The 25,264-nt window shown below is 35.9% G+C and overlaps 3 protein-coding genes and 1 long non-coding RNA gene across 7 annotated transcripts; 2 read left to right on the forward strand and 2 right to left on the reverse strand.

The window, feature by feature from the left end:
* The first annotated feature begins 2,823 nt into the window (after nt 1-2,823).
* LOC147516590 (ruBisCO large subunit-binding protein subunit beta, chloroplastic-like) lies at nt 2,824-7,556 on the forward strand. 4 transcript variants are annotated; one of them, XR_015213701.1, is made up of 11 exons: nt 2,824-3,534; nt 3,622-3,748; nt 3,852-3,978; nt 5,654-5,751; nt 5,873-5,981; nt 6,126-6,320; nt 6,450-6,552; nt 6,673-6,753; nt 6,852-6,945; nt 7,213-7,300; nt 7,387-7,556. XR_015213701.1 is itself a non-coding variant. In XM_086594590.1 (10 exons), exons 6-8 carry the CDS (start codon nt 6,204-6,206, stop codon nt 6,933-6,935), a joined length of 282 nt encoding a protein of 93 aa, XP_086450716.1. In that variant the 5' UTR covers nt 2,824-3,534; nt 3,622-3,748; nt 3,852-3,978; nt 5,654-5,751; nt 5,873-5,981; nt 6,126-6,203; the 3' UTR covers nt 6,936-6,945; nt 7,213-7,300; nt 7,387-7,556. The 4 variants fall into 4 exon arrangements, 2 of the variants coding, with proteins under 2 accessions (XP_086450716.1, XP_086450717.1); XR_015213702.1 differs by lacking the exon at nt 6,450-6,552 and having other exon boundaries at nt 2,824-3,209; nt 3,394-3,534; XM_086594590.1 differs by lacking the exon at nt 6,450-6,552.
* Nucleotides 7,557-9,942: 2,386 nt separating this feature from the next.
* Nucleotides 9,943-10,842, reverse strand: LOC147516591 (uncharacterized). The gene has a single exon (XM_086593326.1). It carries the CDS (start codon nt 10,840-10,842, stop codon nt 9,943-9,945), a length of 900 nt encoding a protein of 299 aa, XP_086449452.1.
* Nucleotides 10,843-12,778: 1,936 nt separating this feature from the next.
* Nucleotides 12,779-13,399, reverse strand: LOC147516592 (uncharacterized). Its single transcript, XM_086593328.1, has one exon. The coding sequence runs from the start codon at nt 13,397-13,399 to the stop codon at nt 12,779-12,781; it is 621 nt and encodes a 206-aa protein (XP_086449454.1).
* Nucleotides 13,400-18,880: 5,481 nt separating this feature from the next.
* Nucleotides 18,881-19,908, forward strand: LOC147516593 (uncharacterized). The gene is made up of 2 exons (XR_015213703.1): nt 18,881-18,935; nt 19,361-19,908. It is a non-coding gene; the product is annotated as an uncharacterized LOC147516593 (long non-coding RNA).
* The last annotated feature ends 5,356 nt before the right edge of the window (nt 19,909-25,264 follow it).

Below are 25,264 nucleotides of genomic sequence, written 5' to 3' on the forward strand. Positions count from 1 at the left end.
TTTTTCGATATAATTGTTTTTGGAAAATATGTTTTCGATCTTTTTGTCTAATTTAGATTTCTGTTTGAAGGACAAATTTGTAATTTTACCAATAAATGGACTGGGTGGGCTTTTGACATAATTACAAAAGTCTGTTTTTTATCCGTTATTAAATTGGAATATTGGGCTTCAAGCTCAATCTCTGGAAATCTATATATATATATATATATACAATAGCAGTCCAAGAGCTCTCTAAGGCGGCTATCCACGTCACCAAGGGTATTACGAAAAAAGAGGAGAGGAAAATGAAAGTTTACGTAGACCCCGAAAAGTTAAACACATAAATCCAAAAAAAAACAATTCGTCGCATAAAAAAACCCTTTCTTCCCCGTCGAAAACCTTCGTCACTTCTAAAAAGAATGATCGGTTCTTCCCAAAAATGTCAAAACAAATTAACCCGTGCAAAAACCTAAAAACTAAAAAACCCGTTGTCAAACCACAAATATTGATCACAGCTTGAAGAAGAGATCCTATGTTTCATATGTTGTTGGGAGTTGTTGACGCTATTGGATAAATGTCGGTTCTGTTTGCTCGAGTTACAGGGACACTTCCCACCATTAGTCCCCCGGTATGTTCTATAACTTAATAATGTAGTTTATTCTCTTAGATTGTTTATGCATCTAGCCTAAGTACTAATATAAGGTATACTACATCTTTTACAAGTAGTAGCTTAAAATCGAATCAAGGTTTCTTCATTCTCTTTAAACTGTTATTACGAACTACAAGTAAAGAGAGAGTCCCCAGGGAATTCTGAATAATAATAAAAAACATAAAAATAGAATAAGGTCATATTTTACTAATTTGTAATGTTTAAAGAAAGGAAATTAAGCTGTGTCAAGTATGCGCCCAGGCCATTTAACTTTTTAATTAGTCTCTTTCAAATTTTAAAATTTCTTTCAGGCGCAATAATGGAAATTTGGAATAACGGATGTACAAGAGCGTCATACTTGAATCACTATGAAGATTGTAAGTCTTTTAGTAAGATGTTCTTAGTAGGTTTTTGAGTACGACATTGTTACACTGTTTACACCTTGGATTTAGGTAGGCAGAGTCTAATAATTTTATGACAGTGTTTCATACACACACAGGGCTTGCTACGTCGACATACAAAAATGACATACGCATTCCAAAAGCAGATTTGCACATGAACTAAGGGCTGATTTTTGGTAGAGATGATTTTTACCTACCATGGATATTATCTCCACAAAAAATCAGCTCAATTGGATATATCTAGTCTTGTAAAAAAGGTGTTCAAATTCTAGACCGTCAGATAAATTTTTAACTTGGATTGAACTTTTGGTAGGGTTTGACATGTTCAAAGGAGCCGATTTTTTGTGGAGATGGTCTCCATGTTGTGGAGATCACATTGTTGGAGTTATCCCTCACATGAGGATGAGGAAGAAGCTGGATGAACAGGTACTGTTCGTCTGAAGAAGTTAGAGCGCCGCCTCCGACTTAACTTAACTTGATCAAATCAAAGTACCATGCCTTGCCGTGAAAAAAGATTTAGTTTTTTCACGATAGGTGTTTTACTGGAATTTGAGTTTGAGGAAAATAAGAGAGCGCACCCGCGCTCATGCCTAAACTTGTCAATTTCTATTTCTACAGTAACCGCGAAATTGTAAGTTTAGTATAAAAACAGAAGTTAGGTTTTGGAAAATCAAGTCTTGAATAGAAACCCAATTTTGAGAGAAAACTCTTGCAAAGAGAAAAGCTTGTAAGGAGAGAGGAGTGATCTAGTAAGGTGGAGAGATTTTTTGAGGAGTGATTGTAATCTTCCTTCCTATACTTATAAAAGGATTAGCTCTTGTGGAAGTATGCATCATTGGCCGAACCACATTACATCTTGTGTTGTCGTATGCTTTACTTTTTTTGCATTATTATTACTTGTTTGTGATAGTTGTTGATTGCTTGGAAGGTTGGGGTTGTTGTTGGTTGTAGTGAAAGTTTAGATTTTTTTTGTCTGGAGTAGTAGTTTGTCCAATTGCAAGTTATCTTAGTGGGGATCAATTGGTATCGTTGTCCCCAGGTAGGTAGGTAGGTAGGATTGCGTATGTCATATATATATATATATATATATATATATATATATATATATATTCAAGTCGAGCTTTTAGAGTTTCTTGATTCTTATATATAACTATTATGATGCATTAGTATGTAGGATTATCCATGATTCGTAATTGTTACGTTGTTAGCCATTTGATTGCTTGATAAGAGCAATATGTGGTATATCGCGTATATTCCCACTTGCTCAGTCTCCCTTGAACAGTTCTTTATATGTTTTTCCCCTACTCCAGTAGGTCCTCCAAATGATCTCCAATAGGTCAATTTTAGATACAAGTAGTAGGTTCGATATAGTTCTAAGATTGATATATACATTTACAATCACATAACCTGTTAGGTAACTCATCTATACATCAAGAAGTCAACTTGACCAATGAAGACTTCAGGGGTTTTAATGTGGCAAAGGTAGCTATCTCCCAGTTTTATGTGAATCACAAATGAAGAATTTCATTCATTTACATTTTAAATAAGCATCTTTATTTCCAAGAATTTAGTCATTCTTAACTTTTAAGTAGTAGTAATTTATATTTTTTGTGAAATTATTTGCACTATACATAAATTTTGTTCATGTAATACTTATTCGTAAATCGTAAGTGAATGTTGTATTCATGATTGGTCCGAGGATAAATTTCTAGCTATGTAGCTGTAATGAGTACAATAATAAAGCATGTGGCTACATTTTCCTACTAAACTAGAACTGAGTCATGTCATAGTAACCTTAAACTTAGTGGAATCATTTTCTTCCTTTGTACACCAAGTTCATTGTAACCTTAGTAGAATCATTTTCTTTATTTGTGAGGTGAAAACCCAAAACCCGGTAAAATCGATCAGCAAGTCAAACCTCAATTGATAGATCTAAATGGTTGTATTTCACTCAAGATCAGTAAGTCAAAACCCAAATGGTTGTACTTACTAAAGAACCATTAGGTAATAGGTGTGTTTTGACTATTACGCTTCGGCTTTACAACTAAGAGATTTATAGACAAAACGTTCATGTAGTCTTCACAAATTAATGAATTATAAATCCTTCTAACCATTGAATCAATGAGTGTGGGTATGGAGTTACTATTCTAAACTGTAGCAACTATGGCGTCACATAAATGGTGAGCTTCTGTTATTCTGTTGACTTTATATTTTTTTTTTCTGCACAAGACAAGGGGAATGGAAGCTTATCATAGGAAGTTAACTTATTATGTATCTGAATTTTGGCAAAGGAGCATGTTATGTTCGATGATTATTGTTTTAGGGGTTTTAAGATTTTGGCTGATCACTAATTGTTAAAAGTAGATACTGCTTAGCAAGAGCTAGAGGAACTATATAGCATTAGGTTTTGATCATTATACAAAGTTGGCTCGACTTATATGCATCTATGAAAAAAAGAGGATTTTATCAAGAGCTTGGGAACCATCGCAAAATCTAGAACTTCAGGTATAAAACTAATCGGTCCATATATCTATTTTTCTAAGTTAACCGAGTGTAAATTGACAATCTGCAATGTTTTTTTATATGATGCAGCCTTTGTCAAGAAAATGAAGACAAGACATGATCTCGACCTTATTGGACAATGTGGTGTTGGATTTTATTCGGTATATTTGGTTGCTAACTATGTTGAAGTAATCATCAAGCATAACGATGACAAACAGTAGGACTTCTCTTCATTCAATTTTATGTGAAGTTTGTCTCGACTTCTTTTGTGGTTTCATATCAATGTTAACAATTACATTATCTTTTTTTGACCTTTAAAGCTGATAGATCATTTGCGATCTCTGAGGATTCATGGAACGAACCACTAGGCCGGACATGGAACTGAGATCAAGCTAGTTGCATCTCAGAGAAGAAGCTGGGGAATACTCGGAGGAGGATAAATTGAAAGTGAGTCGCAGCTGACACATTTGTTGTCTTGATATATATATATATATATATATATATATATATATATATATATATATATATATATTTCATGTTAGGATTGTCTTTGGGTTTCTTCCATACAATGTTTATTGAAACTTTTGTGTTTTGTGTTTCATTTTTCCCCCTGTTTGGCTATGGGTTATGGTTTCTCTAATGATATTTTCGTGTTAAAACATGCTTCAATCCCATCTGTTGCACTGCATCCATACATCATGGCAATGGTCATATGTGTTTTGGACTTTTGGTAAGCTTTTATGGTTTTTGCACTAATAATTTCTTGCTAATTGATTTTCTCTCAACAACTAGATGCAATGTATTTGGCATTCTATAAAAATTTGGGAAGTTTTGATAATCAGTATCTTCTCATAAGTCGAACTGCATGGCGAAAACATAGTTGAAATGTATGGCAAATCGAATCTTATAATACACTTGAAACACGAGCATAGGAGTTGGGTGCTGAAGTGAGCAGTTTCGTGCAAAAGTTTAGACTTTAGATGTTGAACTTCAAAAAGAAAAACAAAACCACCAGGATGCTTTGGCCACATGCAAAGAACTTGAGGAACAATTACAAGTTACAAAGGTTAGAATAAACTTCTTTTAGTGAATTCCTATTAATCATCTGAGTCAATATTACTTGGCTTGCTTGGTTTCAGTCTTGGTACCTGAGGTCCTTTGGGTTCGAATGACTGTAATCTAATCTTGACTATTTGCTCTTTGTTGAGCTCTTTCATTTTTTGATTCTAACTTTGTCATGGTTCTAAATAACCGATTTTGTCGTCTTTCTGACAAAGCTCGGCTCTTTGAATGTAGTTTTGCTCATAGTGATTGAGAACTATATATATAGCTTCGTCCTTTTTCAATCTTAAACTTTCTTTTCCATGGGACTTATTTCAAGGTGCATAATTTGCAGCCTCACAAAGCTAAAAAGTCCTTGATTGAGAGACCTCTATTTAAGAAATAAGATTAGCCTTATAGGGTTTTAAGGAGATATGCTTAATTTATTAATGAACATGATTCTACAAGGTTACAATTCTATGAGTTAGTTCTACTCGCTTGAATCATCAAAACTCTGTTCAAGAGGTAGAAGAAATGTATTATTTACTTACCTGGCCGTTAAATGTTAATCATTCATGGGTCATGGATCGGTTGTGATTCGTAGATTTATTGAGCAAGTTTCCTTAAGTACCATCTTCGACCAGTATTTTTTTTTTTTTTAAGTGGAAATTTTATTAATAATGATAATGAGTTTTACAAATAATTAGGACAAGCGTGCAACAAGCTGCGCCGCAAGTCTTTTCTGAATGGCAAATCCTATCATCCTAAAAACAAACTCGTTAGAACCAACTGTCATTACGTTGCAGTCCATAACTTTCTGCATTCTCTTAAGGAGCTCAACAGACTGTTGTGCCAAGAAACCAAAAGTGTCAAAACTGAAAGGAATGAAACAATGTTGGTTAGCTCTACAAGCCTCCTCGTGTTTCTCAATTTTCCCTGCCGCTGCTCTATTAGCTGCTTCTCCCACCTCAAAGACTCCATTCCCAAGCCCTACCAACAAAGAGGCTCCAATTTTTTTTTTTTTTTTTAAGATTTTGATTGTTTGATTATTGCCTTTGATCAATTTCCTCATGCAAATCAGGACGATGTAGCAACTACTGCATAGGATGCAATCACCATCATACATGGACTGGACGATAGATAGCTTATGGTTGTTCATCAGAGGATAAAACTCAGGATGTATGTGGCATACAAGGCAGTCAAAGACAGCACTTTACACGTTCAATCTTAATGTCTATATACACTTACATTATATTGTTTATTAAGACAAGGCGAATAAACTGTCTTTTGTTGTCCACAGTCCATGTCCATTATTCCTTTTTGGGGATAATGTTTTATCTTAAGGATGCACAAAGTCGAGGACATACTATTGAATGTTCATATGTACGTGAAATTAAAATTTAAGAAACGTAAGATCCTTTTTCTTTCTTTCTTCTTTTTTTTTTTCAATTTTTTTTTTTTTTATAATTTCAGGTCTACATTTATTTTTCTTTACATGATGCTGCCCGATTAATTTCAGTTTATACATCTATCTTTTGGTCGACATAATGCAGGTTCAAGTATAACAGTCCCTAGGACTCTTGAGTTGGTTGCTCCACAGGTTATTCTTTGAACTCAATTTGGTGTTGTCAATGATTTTTAAGGCAACTGTTAAGGAAGGCATTGTAGTTGGTGGAGGGTGCACCCTATTGAGACTTGCAGCAAAGGTTGATGCTATCAGGGAAACTCTTGATAACGAGAAGCAAAAGGTATATGTCGATATATACTTCTTTTGGACTTGAATAACTTTAGTTTACTTTTTCTTTCTCTGTGAGGGAGTTATGCATTGTTTTGTTATATTACTTTGCACGGTGTTCATTATCATGGGCGGATGGTAGGTTGGGGGCACGGTGTTCATTATTGCAAGCGGGTAGAGATGTTAGTGTTTGGGTCGCCCAGATCCATCTTCATTTCTTAGGCCTGAAACATGTTAGGCTTGTAGTAAGTAATATCTAAACTATTGGGCTTATAACAGATTTTGAGCTTGGCTCTGTTGACTTTTTTTGTTTACTTTATGTTGTAACCTATTGGGATTTTTAACACCCCCTCCTCCCTCGATAGAATTCCTGGCTCCGCCCCTGCTACCCACTAAAGCTAATTGCCAAAAATGTTGGTGACAATGGAAGTGTGGTCATGGAGAGGGTAAGCATTTCACCGGGTTAATATATTTTATGTAAATTTTATCTAGGATGCATTGAGCTAAAGTTAGGTATTTTTTATCTTTTATCTTCTTTATTCAGGTTCTATGCAGCCACAACCCAAAGTATGGGTACAACGCTGCAATTGAAAAATACGAAGATTTAATGGCTATTGGAAATTATTGATCCTACCAAGGTAATTCTTTTGCAGTCTTGGTCAAAAATGTAAATGATGGATTGGCATGTTGTCCTGGTTGATTTTCATATTGATATGTTTGTCCACAATGTGGAACTATATATGTTTTTGAGAACAAACTATTGTTTGTTGTGCACTATCAATTTCGTGTATTGTGCTACATTTTTATGATGGTTTTGTGGATATAACAATAGTTTTGACTGCGGCGTCTTCTGTTATTGATAATCATGTGCTGCTTAGAACTTAACATGTTGCTTCTGTGGCTAGAATGTTCCTCACTTCAGATGTGGTAGTTGTTGACATCAAGGAGCTGAGTCTGTGCCGGTAGCAGTAAGAAACCACATGGATAACTCAGGTATGTACTGCTCATAGAAATTTGTGGCACTATTGTATGGGTTGTTTTTGGTTTTGGAGTGACTCTGACATTATTTCTGCATTCAGGTTATGGTTGACAATAGGGCCATGGGGATGAAGGTTGTCAATAATTTCTATCATTAACTATCAATGGTTATAAGGATACAACATCTTTATGATGCAAAAGCAAGAATGAACGCCCATTGTATCTTATGACACAATTTTTTGTTTATTGCACTATGTGCATTATTTCAGAAGGACCGGTCTTATTATTAAGATAATTGGCTTTTACAGTTTACACCATTATGTGATTACGTGGACATGATGGAAGTAGGATCTGCGCCCCCGCCCCCCCCCCCCCCTACCTAATTGGCTTTACAGGTACACCATTATATGATTACGTGGACATGATGGAAGTAGGATCTCCCCCCCCCAAATATGTTAATCATTACTAATTGTCCTCCACTTTGTCTTTTTTGTGTGTAACGGACATTGGTATTTTTCATATTGATAATTTTGCCCCTATTTTAAATTTGTAAAAACCCCCCATTTTTAACATACGTCTTTGACCATTAACCAACCTATTTCAAATTTGTAAATCAACCCCACATGACACGTGCCCAAAACAGTTTATTAGAGTTTCCACTTGGAATAAGCCCCTCAATTTCAAATATAACCTCATTACCGCTTCAAGGCATTAGCAACAACCATTAATGGCGTTTTTGGAGCTTCCTCCATCATCTATCACAAATTTAGACCATTTTATAATGAAGAACAACATTAGATGTTTAGATCTACATCTCTTTATTGTTTTTTGAGAAATATCTTCAAATTATAGTAATTAAAAAAACTTTTCTAAAGAAGGAACATGAGGGAGAAGGAGTTGCTAAAGTTAGAGAAGTGACGAGAGGAGGTTGGTTAATGGTCAAAGACGTATGTTGAAAATGGGAGGGTTTTTACAAATTTGAAATAGGGGCAAAATTGTCAATATGGAAAATACCAACATCCGTTAGACACAAAAAAACACGGAATGAGAAGCAATCAATAATGATTTCCAAAATGGGTGATTAAGTCAAAAGGGGGGTATACTTTTGTAGGGGTGTAAAATGGGCCGGTCCGGGCCAGCCCGGCCCTCAAATCATAAAGCCCATATGATTTAAGGGCCGGACTGGCCCAGCCCCCTTATGCTATGAGGGTCGGGCCTGTGAGGGCCAACACTTGAATTATACAGCCCTTGCCCTCACCTCAGCCCCCTTTAGAAAAATGTGGGTCGGGCCTAAAGGCCGGGTCTATGGGCCGGGCTGTACAACTTGTCAATTATTCAAAACTCTTGAATACAACTTGTTTAGACTTCATTAACATATTTGGTTTTTATCAGATTTCATTAACTGATTAACATATTCATTACAAAAATTCTTGAAAACCTATCAAACTTCATTAACATATGTTCTATAGGATAGAGATATATCCATATAATACAGTTGTATCCTATAGAATATATTCACATATTCTAACAATATATTCATTACAAGAGAGAGAACTTCCATCAAGGACATTATACGTACAACTAAGGGTATTATACGTAATTTTGTTTAGAAAATCTAAATATCAATGAGGGCCTTAATACGGGCTTTGTGAGGGCTTTAGAGGGTCGGGCTGAGGGCCGCCCTCATGTTTCCATATCTAGGCCCTTACCCTCCCTCAAAAACATGATGAGGGTCGGGGCCCCCGCCCTCAAATTGCATGCGGGCTTAAATTTGAGGGCTTTTTTTGTCTATGGGCCGGGTCGGGTCGGGCCGGCTGAGGGCTTGAGGGCCGTTTTTACACCCCTATACTTTTTGGGGGTTAAGTCAAAAAAGGCATTAGGGATTTATCAAGTTATTAGCACTCTTATGTTTAGTTTTCTACGAGTTTTGATACTTATTGTATCTTCATTATGCTCTAGAATGAATTGAGGTTTGTTTAGACCTATGGTTTCATATGACATGGATATGGAGTTGGCTGGTACTGAAGCATAGAGTATACAAGAGCGGCAGCTTATATGGAAGTTATAGAGGAACATACACAAGTTTTCAGTTTTGACTGTTCACTTATTCTCTATAAATATTTCATGATGAGTTCCCACCCCGATAATCGACTTCCTTCCATTTCTTTAAAATCTCATAAGAGGAGTGACAGACTCAAAAACCCAATTTGGAGGAGTTCCAATTCCTACATATCTTGCTGCCCACTCGACCAGTTCATGGGCATCTCCATTGGTGTTACGTCTTATCCAAAAGAACTCAGTATTGGACTCATTATTTATATTACAAACTTGAAATAAATCTAAGATTTTCTTCACATGTTCCTCTACTTGCCAGCCTAAGCTTTCCTCATTCCCTGCAAGCATTCCCATCAACTGACAATTATCTCCCAAGACTATAGAGGGCCCTGGCTTTAGCTTCTAAATTAGAGCAGCTGTGACTTCTGCTCCATAACATTCTGCATGTATAGCTGTTTGGCAATTGAATTTCATGTATGCTGCTCCAAGTAATTTACCATCTGGACTTCTGCATATTGTGGCCGACGCCCCCGTATTCTCACATCTGTTAAAAGCACCATCAAAAGAGATGAGGTTCTTGTTACTGTATAACTCCCTATGGCTCAAGCTAAATCTAAAGTATTGTTTATGACATGACTAAGATCCTGGCCATTAGGGGATGGATTGATCTCTACAGTATATGCTTCTGTGAATCTCTTGATTGTTTGATTCACAATTGTGTAGAGCTCCTGAAAACTGCTCCTCTTTCTTTCAAACTTGAGTTTGTTTCTTGCTTTCCAGATTTCATGCATCATACATAAACCATAGGTATTAGAAGCATGTAAATCCTTGTCTCTCTCCCAACTAATGAAATCATCAAGCCAACATCTGATATCATTTTCTTCTTTTGCATCTGCCCTCAAACTTATGTTTGATCCATACCATAGTGTTCTACTCCAATCACAACCAAAGAAAAGGTGATAATCAGTTTCAACGTGTCTTTCACAGAAAACACAACTTGCATCACCCTTAAACTTCTTCTGCATCAATACTGCTCCAGTGGGTAGACCTCCCATGTAAGCTTTCCATGTAAAAAGTTGAGTGGCTACATCAATTTTTATTTTCCAGATCCTCCTTATACTCTTTTTATTCATTCTAGAGCTCTCACCCTCCTCATAATCTTTGGCAAGTAACTTGTAAGCAGACTTGACTGTAAGAACTCCCTTCTTATCTTTCCACCAAATGATTTTATCAATGACATTTGGTTTGATAGTTAAGGTTTTAATACAATCATAGATAAGGTTAGGAAACAATTCTCCTAACCTAGTAATGTCACATTCCTCCTCATTATCCCTAGATAGGTCAGATACTCTACGTGTGAGGTTCAGGTTGACTCTTTCTGGGTTTAGGTTGTTTTCTAAAATAAGAGGTTTATCAAGAAAAGATAACCAAGCTTCAAAAAAAGTTTTAATTCTAGAGCCATTATCAAGTAACCACATGAATCTTTTCTTTATTGCTTTCATACTTAACATCACACCTTTCCAGAAAAAAGATTGTGGTTTTTTCTTCTTACCATCTTGGTTATTAAAGCAATAATCCTACTTATAAATACTATTAAAAGTTCTAGACCATATTGAATTCTCATCTGTAATAAGTCTCCAAGTGTGTTTAACCAACATGGCCAAATTCATTTCTTTGGCTTTCCTAAAACCCAAACCACCATTTGCCTTTGATTTGCATAGTTTCTCCCAACTCATAGTGTGCCAAGTAGTAGAATTTGTGGTTCCATTCCACCAAAAATCCTGATTGAGTCTATCTATCCTTTCATTGATTCTGCTAGGTAATGCATAAACTCCCATGGCATAGAATAGATATGCACTGCTTGCCCTACTGATTTGACTAAGGTGGTTCTGCTAGCATGTGAAAGGATTTTAGCTTTCCAACCACTGACTTTCCTCTGTAAACTTTCTAAAAGATACTCGAAGTCCTCTCCCTTCTTCTTTCCCAATATGATTGGTACTCCCAAGTATTTCTCCTTTTCTGTGAACTCCTTACCTTCCATCTCCTAAGAATCATTTTCTGATGTGTGTTATACACATTCCTATTGAAAAAAACACTAGACTTCTCCCAGCTGACCTCTTGACCAGATGCATTGCAGTACTTCTATAAGATATCCTTGATACTGTTTATTTCATTCAAATTTGCCTTGCAAAACATGATCAGATCATCTGCATATAGCAGATGACTGATAGGGGGTGATCCTCTTCTCACTTTTATGCCACTAATCATTTTCTCATCCTCAGCTTGCTTGAAGATTTTAGAGAGAGCTTCTGTGACCAGAATGAAGAGGCAGCTCTACAGGGGGTCTCCTTGTCTTAGACCTCGTTGTGGAAACAAATGACTCAAAGGGGAGCCATTTAAAAGAACTCGGAAGGATATTGATTCCAAACAAACTTTAATCATAGCTATCCACTTCCTGCTAGCTAAATCCCATTTTTTCAAAAATCTGATACATAAAACATCATTCAACTCTATCAAACGCCTTATTCATATCCAACTTTAGGGCTAACCATCATTGTTTTTTCTTTTTCATCTTTTTCATATTGTGAAACAGTTCACTTGCTAAGCCTATGTTGTCACCAATAAATCTCCCCTTTACAAAAGCTCCCTGAAAGGGTGAGACAATTTTGTGTAGGTGGGTTTTTAGTCTATTAGCTAGAATTTTTTAGATGATTTTGTATGTGAATTGCACAAACTGATTAGCCTGAATTTGGATATGTGATCTGGATTAGGTATCTTTGGGATCAAGGTAATGAAAGTTTCATTTAAATCTAGTGGAAGTGTGTTGTATAAGAAAAAATCCTTCACTGTTTTGATAATAGTGATGCCCACTATATCCCAACATCTTTGATAAAAAATCCCTTGAAAGCCGTCAGGTTCAGGGGCTTTCAAGGGATGCAATTTTTTTATGATTCTCCATATCTCTTCATCAGAGGGACAAACTCCTAACAAATCATTTTTCCTGTTGGTTATAATAGGCTGGAAAAGATCTAGGATAGAATTATCAGTTTGAGGGTATTGTGTTTCAAAGAGCTTTGTAAACAAATTGTTTATGGTTTTACCCACTTTTTCTCTTCCTTTTTTCCATGAGCCATCATCCTCTCTAAGTTTCTTAATCCTGTTTTTTCTTCTCCTATAAATGGTAGATATATATAAAAATAAAAAAAAAAATAAAAAAAAACTTGGTATTTCTTGCATAATCTCTCACCCATACTTGACCAGATCTCTGCCTCTATATGCTAGCTTCTCTTTCAAAAAGCTCTACCAATTTCTCCTTTAGCTCTTTTATTATTTTATAATTCCTCTCATTCATCTCTTGTTTCATCAAACTCTCAAACTTCTTCTTCACATTTATTATTTCACAAAAAATATTTCCAAACTGTCTCTTGTTCCAAACTTTTAACTTCTCCCTTGTGGCTTCCTATTTTTTTTTCCTACTATCCCCATGGTAAGATCATCCTCCACTGAATCCCAACCTTCTTTAATCACATCCTTGCATGTATTATCTCGTAACCACATTTCATAAAACCTGAATGGTTTCTTTGGTAATGGTTCATAATTATTAAGAGAAATGCCTAGAGCTAAGTGATCATAAGAGACATTAGGGATATGAAAAACTTTTGCTTCAGGGAAAAATTCTACACAACTAGGAGTAGCAAGGGCTCTGTCTAGTCTTTCTAAAATATGATTACCATAGGATCGGTTATTGCACCAGGTGAATTTAGGTCCCCTAAAACCTAGGTCTATCAAACCAATATCATTAATAAAATCATTAAAATCAAACATGCTTCTGTTAAGGACACTATGGCCACCAATTTTTTCATCTAAAGATAATAATGCATTGAAATCCCCAAAAATCATCCAGGGTGTTGGGATATAAAGAGAGAGGTCTCTCAGTTCATCCCAGACCCTCTTCCTATTGCAAGAAGAGGGTTCTCCATATATGAAAGTAAAGTACCAATCATTTGATATACCAAGATTAGAAACTTTACCCGTAATGTGGTTGGTAGTAGCTCCCATGATATCAACTAAGTAATTTTCCTTCCAGAAGACTGTGAGACCTCCTTTTCTGCCTTCAGCTGGAACAATACATTTTCCACTGTACTTTAAACGTTTTCAAACTCCTTCCATTCTCTTGCAACTTGCTTTTGTTTTTCTGAAAAACAAATGATATCTGGATCATGATCACGGACCAAGTCCTCTATAATCTTAACAGTCGATGCAGCTCCAATTCCTCTACAGTTCATAGCCATAAGTTTTAACATTGAGGGGGATGGTGCTACTCCTTTTTTCTGTAATGTTTTGATGTTGTTATCCTCCTCCTTGATTCCCCTTTGTTTGTAGAGCTTGAGTTATCTTGGTAACTAAGAAGTATAAAACATACACTTGATTCCACTACTTCACCAAAAGATCAGCAGTAATTAATCGTCAAGAAACTCATAGGATCTCAAACTAGCTTGAATCAACTACAATAATTACAGTGCCATAGTGTCATCCCACAAGTGAGAAATTACAAAACCTCCATGGCTCCATCCAATTTTCAAACAGTTAAAGCCAAATACAAAACACAATAACATAAACCCCATGGACTATTAGCAGCAATTAAAACTCAAGAAAGTCAATCTATAATCAAACCAAAAAAACAGAAAATTGGTTCCTGTGTTGATGGAGTAGCAGAATTGACATCGTGATATTGAAGATAGTTTAGAAACTCCTTTTAATCACCCTCCCAAATACAGACTTCGCAACGCAACATAGAGAGCTGGAAAAATTCAATCTTGGCCTATTCAGATATATCTTTCGATGATTCTAGAATTGAATCTACTATTCAAAAAGGTGGTATTGAAGTTTCGTTGATGACTATAACTGAAAATAGGTTAAAATCGGTCGGTAATAGTGAAACTCGGTTTTCAAAAGAAGAGATGACTCAGTTATACTGTAGCTTGAATTAGAGGTGACGCTTTTGTTAGATAATTTATTTCAATTTTATTTTATTTTTTACTTAAGGTGTAGGTATCTTTTTTATATTTCATGATGAGTTGCTGAACAAACAATCAGGCCCAGTTTGGCAGCCTGTATTGCCCAACCCATTCATGATTTAGGGTGCACTATCCCGATTTTTATGTTTGGTTCCTATATTTTGAGCCCAAGCCTGTAGACCGTATGCTACTAGTTGGTTGGGCCAACCACAAAAGTGTGAATAATAGTATCCTTTTGAAAAGGTTGGATTCCGATCTACATCTTAGTAAATAAGAAAAGACCGACAAAAAAAAAACGAGAAAACACTACCTCCTCTCTTCTTCTTCACCACTTCAACAATTTTATTTCTTCCTTCCCACAATCTTCTCTCCACACCTTGCTTATCTTACTTGAAACAAAAAAGAAAAGTGCAATACCTCAAAGCAAAGCCCACCATTTTCATCGCACAAAATCTCCATTTTCTCAAATTTGAACATCTCCCGGCCTACTCACATCATCTATTGATTTCTCCAAATTTGAAGATACAAGATTAAACCCACTTGATTTTGGTGATTTCTGAATTGTTGCTACCAAAGAAATTTATATAATCTTTCTTTGTAAATTTCTTTTCAAGAAAATATAAATATATATGAGTTGTTTTGGTATATTAATTTGGGAGTTTGATTAACAATCTGTTTTAAGATTGCATTGTATTAGGTTTTCTATTTGAAGTTTTTCATGATTTTTTTATGCGTTTCTGACTTGGGGTGCAATAAGTTTTGAGGAAGAGTAGGCAATAACCAAACACCTTATGTTATTGATCTTCTCTAGGACATGAACCACAAGAATTGGATACTCCAAATATGGCTAAGTACCACCTAGTACGGCTTAACTTGTTACTGCCAAACAGAACCTCAAAATAGATCTCTAATATTTAATAGAGAAAAGAAAAGAAATGATTTCAAGTGCTTAAGCTTGCACATATCTCTACTACTAGTATAGCCTATAATGATCGTGGCATCTTAAATTCATCCGGGTCTTTTTCTGACGCGTAATACCCTTGATGAATAATAAAATTAGATGCTTACATATTTATTAATGAGGACTACTTTGTCTTTTTATGTCTTTATAAATTTTCAGTACCGATATTGTCCTTAAATTAAAGTATTACTTAACACTTCAAATAAAAGGAATCGGTCATTTTACATATAAATTAAAAAACCAAATCCACGCCTCATTTTGAGTTGTACGCCACTATAAATGCAACTAATTGCTTATTAAATGACAGTTAATTAGGCGGTTAAAGAAAAAAATGAAAAGACCAGAGAGAGTACGAAACCCAAACTCTCTTTCTTATCTCCTTCTCAATCAAGAACAAACCACGAACACCCCCAATATTCTAGATTAAGACCTATACCAAATTCGATCTAGATTATCCAATCCTCTCTCTCTATCTTCTCTTTATTTTTTTGTTCCATTCCTGATTCGCAGAGAAGACCTATATGAAGCTTTTCTTTATCTTAAAAAAATCAAAATATTTATTAGCACTCTGATCGGTTATTTTCCAAACTTCAACTAAAGATTGGTTCAATCTCATAATTGAAGTCCATCGAAGGTTTGTCGGTTTGTCCGATCATTCTTCATGTTTGTTGATTTATTCTTTCAATCTTCTGATTTTTTTTTTTTAATTATTATTTATGAGAATCCCTCTTGAGGTTATGCGGATTTTTTTTTGGAGTTGGTAGGTATTAACTTGACGGATCTTTATTTGTTTTTGTTGTGGATACTGACAGACTAATTGAGCTATATTCTTTCAGCTAAAATACAAGCAAATTGTTGGATGCTTATCGAAGTCATATATGGTTTAGTCAATAACTTTAGGAACTTGAGAAAAAATGAAAGAGAAAATTATTAATGTAGTCTCTTGACCTATTGTTCATTCTTGGGCTTTTCATTCAACCTTTTTTATTTTACAAAGTTGGTAACTTAATATACTTCGATTCAAATGCATTGATGTCGCATCGATGAAGTATTAAGTATTAACCGGTCTCAAATTTACTCGGATAGATCTTCGAGGAGAACGTGCTCGAAAGTGATGCTTTGATGAGTATGGTCTCACCTCACCGATAATAATGGTACGAATCGGTACATTGTCCGAAGAGATTGTTGATGAGGATAATTCGGTGAGTGAACTGACACTAGGAGAGTGTCGAGAAATGTAGATGAACGAAAAATGATTCCTTCGATGACCGGAAAGTCAGATGACCAACAAGATTCCTTGGAAGACTGGAAGGCTGTGGATGATCAAGAGAATGATTCCTCCGAGGGCTTGAAGACTGATAATAACACACAAGGCGAAGTTCTCCGACGATAATGTGTTGGATGCTGATTTACTTTGTCAAGATGTTAAACCGCCCGGAAACCTCTCGCTATTATGGGGATCGGATTGCAAGAGGTGCTAAACCTCATTGATGAGAAGCTGGATAAACAAAATGTAGTGGGAACAAGGAGCTTTGATAAGTTCAATCGTAAGTGGAGGCCGCCACGTAATCGCGATGTTGACACGGCGGTTGGGCAATAATAGGTACGCCCGCCATGTATGCAGATATACTTCCGAAATTCTTGTAACTATCCGGATGAGTTTAATTGTAGTTTCCCGTGCATCTCTTTGATTTTACTGTTGTAGTTGGTCTTTTTAAAGATGATTTTCATAGCCTTATTTCACACCCAAAGGAACTATATATCTTGAAAACCGAGCCTTATACAAATTATAATGTAGTTGAATGCCCGTAGAGTTAAAGAATTCTTTATGGATAAGTTTTAATGTTGGCTGCAGAGTCTTAGGCGGTGGCACAAATATCTGAGATATGGACATTCAAATAGGTTTAGTGAAAAGAGAATTGTAATTGACTCCCCAGCCGACTTGCGTGTTCAGCGTAAATGTGTTTTTCCAATCGAAGATATTTTCTGATTGACTGATTTAGTAGAGCATCGACCTCATTATATACTCCTACTCGAGCACGGTTGTCATTATGTTCTCATGATTTCTGTGGTAACTTTGACTCGCGTTTGAAGTAAAACGAAAATGAGCAGTCTCAGGAAAACAAGATTCCCGCAGTCCAAATTGGGAATCTAAAATCTGACTGTATTGAAAGTGTACAATGCCTATATCCATGTTATCTGCTGCCAATAGAATGAATAGATAGCATTGGCGCTAGATGTTTGGGTCCTATGGGCTAGGACGCTAGGCTCTTTAATAATAAGTACTGCCTTATCCTGAATGATTTTATGCATTGCAGAGGTTGGATGGGGTTTGTAGTGGACTCGTAGTGTGTTGAATAAGGTATGCCAAACTTTCAAGTAGATTTGCACTTTTGCAGTCTTTTGGCAACTTCCCCATCTCTCTTTTATGAAGCTTCTATAGTCTAAGACCATTTTTTAAATTTACATGTACAACTTTCTGGCTCAGTTATTTCCTAGCGAACCTCCAGCTTATTGATATGTATATAATGTATAGTATGTGCTACACTGAATTATGATGCATTTTAATACCCATTGTCGATGCTTCTATTAAATTTATGACTTAAAATGTGTTGGATTTGTCAGTAACAATGTGGAAGGTGAAGGCAATTTGTTACCAGTCAGTACAACGTATGGTAGGTGTTCCAGCCATTTCTCTATTAGACTACCAGCTGCTTTTGCTTGCTAACCTTTGAATTTGGTTTGAATTTAAAATCAATATTTTTCTCACCAGAAACCTTCCCCGCCTTTGCATCGGATTGCTACATTGCGCCATGATGAGTTAGTCGTATGTGTATTAGTAATAGCTACTATTTTGGTGAAGCACCTTAGAGTATATCACTAAGCTTTTGGTGGTGATGCAGGAAACACTTCTGAACCTGCTACTTCACAATTACCCTCATTACAATCTATATGATCAGGCAGAAAAGCTTAGGTCAAAGGCACCACGTTTCGAAGCACACTCAAATCAGCAGGTAATTTCTATTTCCTCAACCCGTATATTACTTTTGAGATTCCTAAGATGGTGGTCATGCAATATGGTAGTTGTGTTACAAGTTGTCTGATATTAACTTTTTGTTTCGTGGAGCGCTACTTAATCTGTTTGTTAGAAATATAATGAAAATGAAGTTTGTGAGTTGAAGGATACCGCAAACCGATATGGTCGATTTTTGTTGTGGCCAAATCGTGGTGAACCATGTATAGGATTTCATTTTTGTTGAGATTCTTATTTTCATTACCGTTATTGTTGAATTGGTAGTGTTATAGCATTTATGTGTCTTGTGATAATTCTTTTCTTTTATGTGGAGTGTGTTAATACCCCCACCCAACTTTCCTTTTTGCAGCTCTGCGGTACTGCTCGGTCGGACAAGATTCACACCATTCAGTTAGAGCACACAGATGCAAAAGAAAGTCTTTTGCAAGCAGCTTCAAAAGCACTGCTCAAGACTTTGCTTCGAGTCCAAAGGCAACAAATGGGCTGTGATAGTTCGCTACAAATTGGGGGAAATTCCCGAGAGGACTGTTCATGCAGAAAGGAATGAAGAAGGCTTTGAGGCCATACTTTGAGCTTACAAATGTAAGTCGGGAGTCATTTAAGATATTTTTTCCTCTTAAACATAAACATGCTTAAGTCTATTATGTATTTCTAAGCATGAAGTCACTTCGAAAGTGCTCTAAAGGCTTATTATTTATTAATGTAATCAGATATATACTTTTTTTCTTCAAAAGTAAGATGGATTTGATCCATATAGTGAAGCCACCACAGTTTGCTAACCGCTTAAAAACCGATATGGTTATTAGTAAAAATTCCCATTACAATTCTTTTTCCTGCTAATATAGTGGTTGTCTTAATTGTCTTGAGGCCAACGTATCTCAAAGACATGCTATATTGCTTTTGCATGATAGACTTAAAACCTCTTCTTAGTATGTAGTGTTCATGGAACATTATCCATAAAAGTATGTTGTGTTCATGGATTTTCTTTTTTTTTTTTTAAAAAAAAGGAAGCAATTCTAGGCTCCCGGAGGGACTATCTTGACAAGGTGTAAACATTGAAGATTACTCATCTTTCGAGATACGACAGCTTCAACTGATGTCAAATCTTGCTTAAGTCAGCCGCTCCGTGAAGTTAGTGCTTTTGGCGTTGTTTATTGTTTTTTTATGTATACATATCTATTATTATGATATCCTAACTGTAAGTATGCTAAAAAAACTAGAACCCAAATTTAGCATGTTCATAGTCATATACTCAGTTGAAAAGATTTATTTATTTGTTATTCACATGCAGAAAGGATTTGAAAGCACAATGCTAGGTAGCTTATCACAAGGCTCTATAGATTGATATGGTTGTATTTACTTGACTATCCATAGGTCTAAACTTTTTAGTTGGTTTTTTCTTTGGAATTTTCCTGCTTTTGGTAAAATCATATCCTTAGGCCTTCATGTATAGGCTTTTTTCATCCAAACATTTTGAAATATGTGTAATTGCAAGCAAGCTCTTTGTAAATTTAGAAAAACCTTATAATTATGTCAATTCCATTTTTTCCTGGTTTATTTTCGTTTATTGCCATGAGAAATAAATTTTCTTCTTTGTTAAAACTTTAGATTGTGTTTGATTGGTGAGAAAAATATATATGACAGCTTTATTTTTAAACATTTCCTCTTCAGGGGCATGAAATGTTGGTATAGGCCATTACCATAGGTTTCTTCAGTTGATCCAAGCATTGACTGTAGATCAAGCTCTTTGGGCTATAAAAAGCAAGAAAGCGAACAACAGGCACTGAAAGTGTTACACTTCATCTCATCAAGCTACGTCATCATCCCACCATATTCTATCATGTTGAGAGAGGGCGTCTCCTTTATTGCCATATTTATTTTCTCCGAAGTTCAGCCCTCTCCATGTTGTAGAGACGTCAAATTGTTGATACTTGACTGACAGCAGGCTCTCATCTTCTTAGATCTTGGCTCCCAAGCCAAATTGCCAGAATTTTAGTGTGTTTGTCAAGCGTTAGGACAAGTTATTGATGTGTATGGGCAATGCAGCCATATCAATTGACTTCACTTGTGAGGGGTAGGTGGTTATAATGAGCAGATGGTTGCATCTTCTTCATATACCAACTAGACAACACCATCATTGTTATTGCATAAGAAAACTCACGCAACATTGTCATTGTTACTAAGAAATGGACAACTCAGAATGACTAACGTATGCACTCTTATTCTTATTGGTGTAATCTCCTATGTGGATTTAGGATGACCATTTGTAATACATAGAAATGTTGCATAGATGCTAATATGCTATTGTAATCCATTCTTTGCAGTTTGCATAAATGGTTGACAAACCAACTATACGTAGTGGAGTTTCATCCTCTTTAATAAGCTTTATTTATTATCCATGTGCAAAGCATGTACATTTTGGCTAGTTTTAATAATCGATATGATACGAGTTGGTAATTTTGCCTAATATTATTGACTTTTAGTTTGACAATATTGCCATGATTTTGCATTGTTATCAAAATTTAAGTTCACCGACTCTTTACCAAATTACCAGGTGTTTGCATGAATTGCATTTGTGAAAGAGTGGGGCTATGCGGTAACAGGTTACTGGGGATTGATTTCCAGCAACCGTGTAGATTTCCATGCCACATGTTTGCATATATTATTATTATTTTTGGTTTAAAGTATGTAGCCATTGACCATTCAATTCAACCTACGTACAATAAGTCCAATTTCTGCTACTATTTTCACCACTCATATCTTTAGTTTAGTTTGCTTCCTACTTGAAAAAATTAGTGAATTAAGTGCTTTCCATTTGAGTATTATCTCCATTTAGTGTTTTCATGTATCATCTATGTTGCTAAGTATCAATGTGTCAATATTTTCATTTTTTATTTCGATTTAAATGGTAATTACAATTTAATTATTGGGCTATCAAGTACACACACAAAAAATAGCAAAACAAAAGGCCCAAATCAAAATTAATAACTCAAGCTAATAGGCTTTCGGTTTTTAATTCAAAATCCAATACATATAATTATTTTTTCAAGTAGACTTTGGGCTATTGAATCATTAACTACCAATGTACATATATTATTTTTTTAAGTGGAGTTTGGGCTTATGAATTGTTAATTATCAAGATAGTAGGCCTGTTATTATTATTATTATTTTTATAATATTCAGATCTCATAACTCTGTCATAGCTGCAAAATAGTTGCAAATATTTTTCAGAATAATACAATATAACGGCACCCGTTCGTAGAACGGATTCGAAAACTAGTTAAATTAAGAGTCCTATTGGTCTGCAATTTTGTTGGGCACTACCTGTAACCACTACACGCCCCCCCCCCCCCTGCGCCCAACTTAAAAGAAACCAAGGAATCCAATCTCCTTCTTCTCTTACCCTTCGAGCAATCCAGCTTCCAACGACAAACCGGCCGAGCAATCATGGTTGGGTCGAGGAGTATGTGTGAAGAACCAAATATTGGGTCAAGGAATGTGTTTATTACTTCAAAGAAACAATGCTTCCTCTAACTATTCTATCATCTTCTTTCATCCAGAGAGAGAGATAGAGAGAGAAGGATAGGTCCAAATGAATAGAAATAAAGCTTAGCTTTTTTAAGCAAGCGATGTTGTTCATAAATTTAACTTCCATGACTCTGATGCTTACCTTTTTAAAAAAGAAAGGAAAATGTTCCAACTGAGTGCCTCGCTAAACGAAGTGTCAAAAGAGCACAATTCTTCTAAGCAATAAATCCTCTAAGCTTCTTCTTAGCTTTGTCTACTGCTTTCAAGTAGTCTTCACCAAGGCCCAATATATCGCCGATATATCCGATATATCGCTGATATATATCGTTTTTTTGGTATACCGATATGGATATATTCGATATATCTCAACCGAATATTGAATTCTTTTTTTCCCGATATATATCGTAATTTCCGATATAATGATATATATCGACCGATATAGCCGATATAAATTGTTGACTTTGACCGATATTATTGACTTTTCCCAAATATTGTTGACTTTGACCGATATATTGACGATATTTCCAAACCGATATAATCGACGATATTTCCGATATGAGGGCATCTAGGGTGCATCAGGGTGTATGAGTGTGCAGGAATGAGGGCCCTTGGACAGTACTTCTTTGTTACAATACACCAGTACTTGTGCCTAAATGAGTGGCCCAGATGCTATATACCGAAGACACCCCACCTGACACTAGCTTTTCGATTTCCGATATAATCGACGATATTTTCGATATATCGACATACAAAACAAAATTTTGACTGGTCAACAAAAAAATAGATATATCTAATATTTCCGATATATCCGATATATATCGTTTTTTGGGTACATCGAAATATTCACCGAATTCGATATTTTGGGCCTTGGTCTTCACTCATTGTTGAATAACACTTCACTATCTTGAATACCTTTTAGCATTTAAAATGATCCTCATTGCTCCACATGTGTGCTATGACTGATTCACTATTGTGTTTGATAAAAAAGATAAGTTGATAAAAAGAGAAGATAAAGAAATCAATTAAATTGACTAACAAACATTGCACTTCATCCAAAAATAAAGACATCCTTGTGGCAAACGACCCATCCATTTCCATCTAGTTCCCACGGCCCACCCATGCCGTGAGATTTTGTTTCAAACGATATACAGCGGCCGAACACAAGAATTGGTCTTAAACGGCGTGGGGGTCTCATTTTCATCCCTCCCAAACTGCGCAGGAGTGCCGTTTGAAATACATTTATGGTTTTTTAGCTTTGGAGCTACATTGTCGTGCCGTGGGAGGTGTCTATTCAGTGGTTGGGTGCTGAAATTAAACAATCTAAACGACTCCGAAATTAAAGGCACCAAATGACATCGTGGTGCCTTTTAAACACCCATCACAAATTCTATGCAAATTACGCTTGCCATACACATAATTTGACATTAAAACATAAAAATTGTCTGCTGTATACTTAATTTGATAATGTAGTAGTAGCCTCGTCAATTTTAAGGGTTTGATTGAGATATGGAGAGAAAATTGTGTTTGTTGTTAAGGACTTGGAGTTTTGAAAGTGAAAAGTGTATGAGAAGTTAAAAAAAGGTGATTTAATTGGGCACTCTTCAAATTGGATTGGGCAACCCAAAAAAAAGAAATATTACAAGTTTGCCATTAAAGCCCAGGCCTAACAACCAATTCAACCGGTCTCGCCATGTCGTTTGAGTGTACATTCAAACGGTCTCACCATGTCGTTTGAGTGTACACTGAATTGACATGGCGAGACCGTTTGAGTGTACACCAAAACGGTCTGCGCGTGTCGTTTGAGACAAAGTTCTCAAGTTTTTAGCGAGACGATATGGGTAGGTCGTTTGGGCAATCTCCAGGACGACATGGTGGGGTCGTTTAGGAACTCTCTTGGGCGATATGGTTGGGTCGTTTGGACTAAAAACGATCAATTTCAAACACAATCTCAAACAAGTCAATGGGTGAAGTTTATTCGAAGTGAAAGTCAATCAATTGAGTTTTACTTTAAAAAACACAATCTCAAACAAGTTAATTAGCAGTGAAGGTCGAATTTATTCGAAGTTTACTTTAAAAAACACAACTCGAATTGGGTAAAGTCATCAACTTCAATTCCCATTGTTGATTCACAACTCAACACTACTCGAAGTATGAACACGACAGAAAACTGATCTTATTTATTTATTTTTATTTTTTTGGGTTCAGTCTTGCAAGAGAGATAATACCGGCTAAAACGGTTTGAAAAAATGGTAGCCGGTATGCGTTGAGGGGGGGAGGGTGTATTGGGCTATTGCTGTTGGGCTTCGTTGTTGGGCTTGGACTGGAGACTGCCCGATCGAATTCCAGTGGTGCCCAATACTCTCTCTTAAAAAAATAGGGTTTTTGAGGGTAAAGACAATAAGAGGTTGTAATAGAATACTCTTGATATAGATGAGGGTGCCTAATACAAAATAAGATTTTTAGGACAATGGTAAATTTGTAATAGTTTTTTTTTATTTGGAGTCTGCCAAACACAATTTGGTAGGTGCCCGTAGCGGATATCTAAATTAATGATAGTAATAGTATCTACTCTAGCATCACTTTTTTTTCAATAAAATTGATTCGTATTTAAGACCTGCCAATTCTCACTTTCTCAGGTAAGTCATAAACTTTCGGGGTAAGAAGTAAATTCTCATATAGAATGCATAATACTGAAATACAATGTACATAATTTGATTCTGTTTCATCGATAAATACATCTCCTATTGCCACAATATCCGTGTGACACTAAGCTCCGTCTTTTCAATACTCTAGCAAAATTATCCATGCGTGCAGCCACTCCCGAACTAGGTACCGCCTAGGGGTGATAAAAGGGCCGGGTCTGGCTAGCCCGCCCCTCAAACCATAAAAGCCCTCGTGATTGAGGGTCGGGGTCAGTCCGCTCCTATTTTGTATTGAGAGCCCAGAGTCGAGTAGAGTCAAATATAAAAACTCAAGCCCTTAATCCGCCCCTCGACCCTTATTTTTGAGGGCCAAATGAGGGCCGGGTCGAATAGAGTCAAGCATGAAAACTCATGCCCTTAATCCGCCCTTCGACCCTCATTTTTTAGAGCCAAATGAGAGCCGGGTCGAGCCCAATCTAATTATACTTTACTAGTTTTTTTTAGAGATGGTGGAAGAGATGATATTCTTAAAACATCTACTTGTTATGTTGGTCGAGCCCAATCTAATTATACTTTACTAGTTTTTTTTAGAGATGGTGGAAGAGATGATATTCTTAAAACATCTACTTGTTATGTTAGATTTGTTTTTATGTATGACTTATATACATATAATTAAATCAATTATAAAAAACGCATATGTTATATTATATTCTAATTTATCCCCTATTGAAAACTAATTTA

The sequence above is a fragment of the Coptis chinensis genome, chromosome 2 (assembly GCF_015680905.1).
Source record: "Coptis chinensis isolate HL-2020 chromosome 2, ASM1568090v1, whole genome shotgun sequence".
In the NCBI taxonomy this organism is placed as follows: domain Eukaryota; kingdom Viridiplantae; phylum Streptophyta; class Magnoliopsida; order Ranunculales; family Ranunculaceae; genus Coptis; species Coptis chinensis.

Bases quoted from the DNA above. Each gene is read 5' to 3' on its own strand.
- LOC147516590 (XM_086594590.1), top strand. From the start codon at position 6,204: ATGATTTTTAAGGCAACTGTTAAGGAAGGCATTGTAGTTGGTGGAGGG. The intron at 6,321-6,672 runs GTATATGTCGAT...CTCCCTCGATAG, and splicing joins TTGATAACGAGAAGCAAAAG to AATTCCTGGCTCCGCCCCTG. The intron at 6,754-6,851 runs GTAAGCATTTCA...TTCTTTATTCAG, and splicing joins GAAGTGTGGTCATGGAGAGG to GTTCTATGCAGCCACAACCC.
- LOC147516591 (XM_086593326.1), bottom strand. From the start codon at position 10,842: ATGAAAGCAATAAAGAAAAGATTCATGTGGTTACTTGATAATGGCTCT.
- LOC147516592 (XM_086593328.1), bottom strand. From the start codon at position 13,399: ATGGGAGCTACTACCAACCACATTACGGGTAAAGTTTCTAATCTTGGT.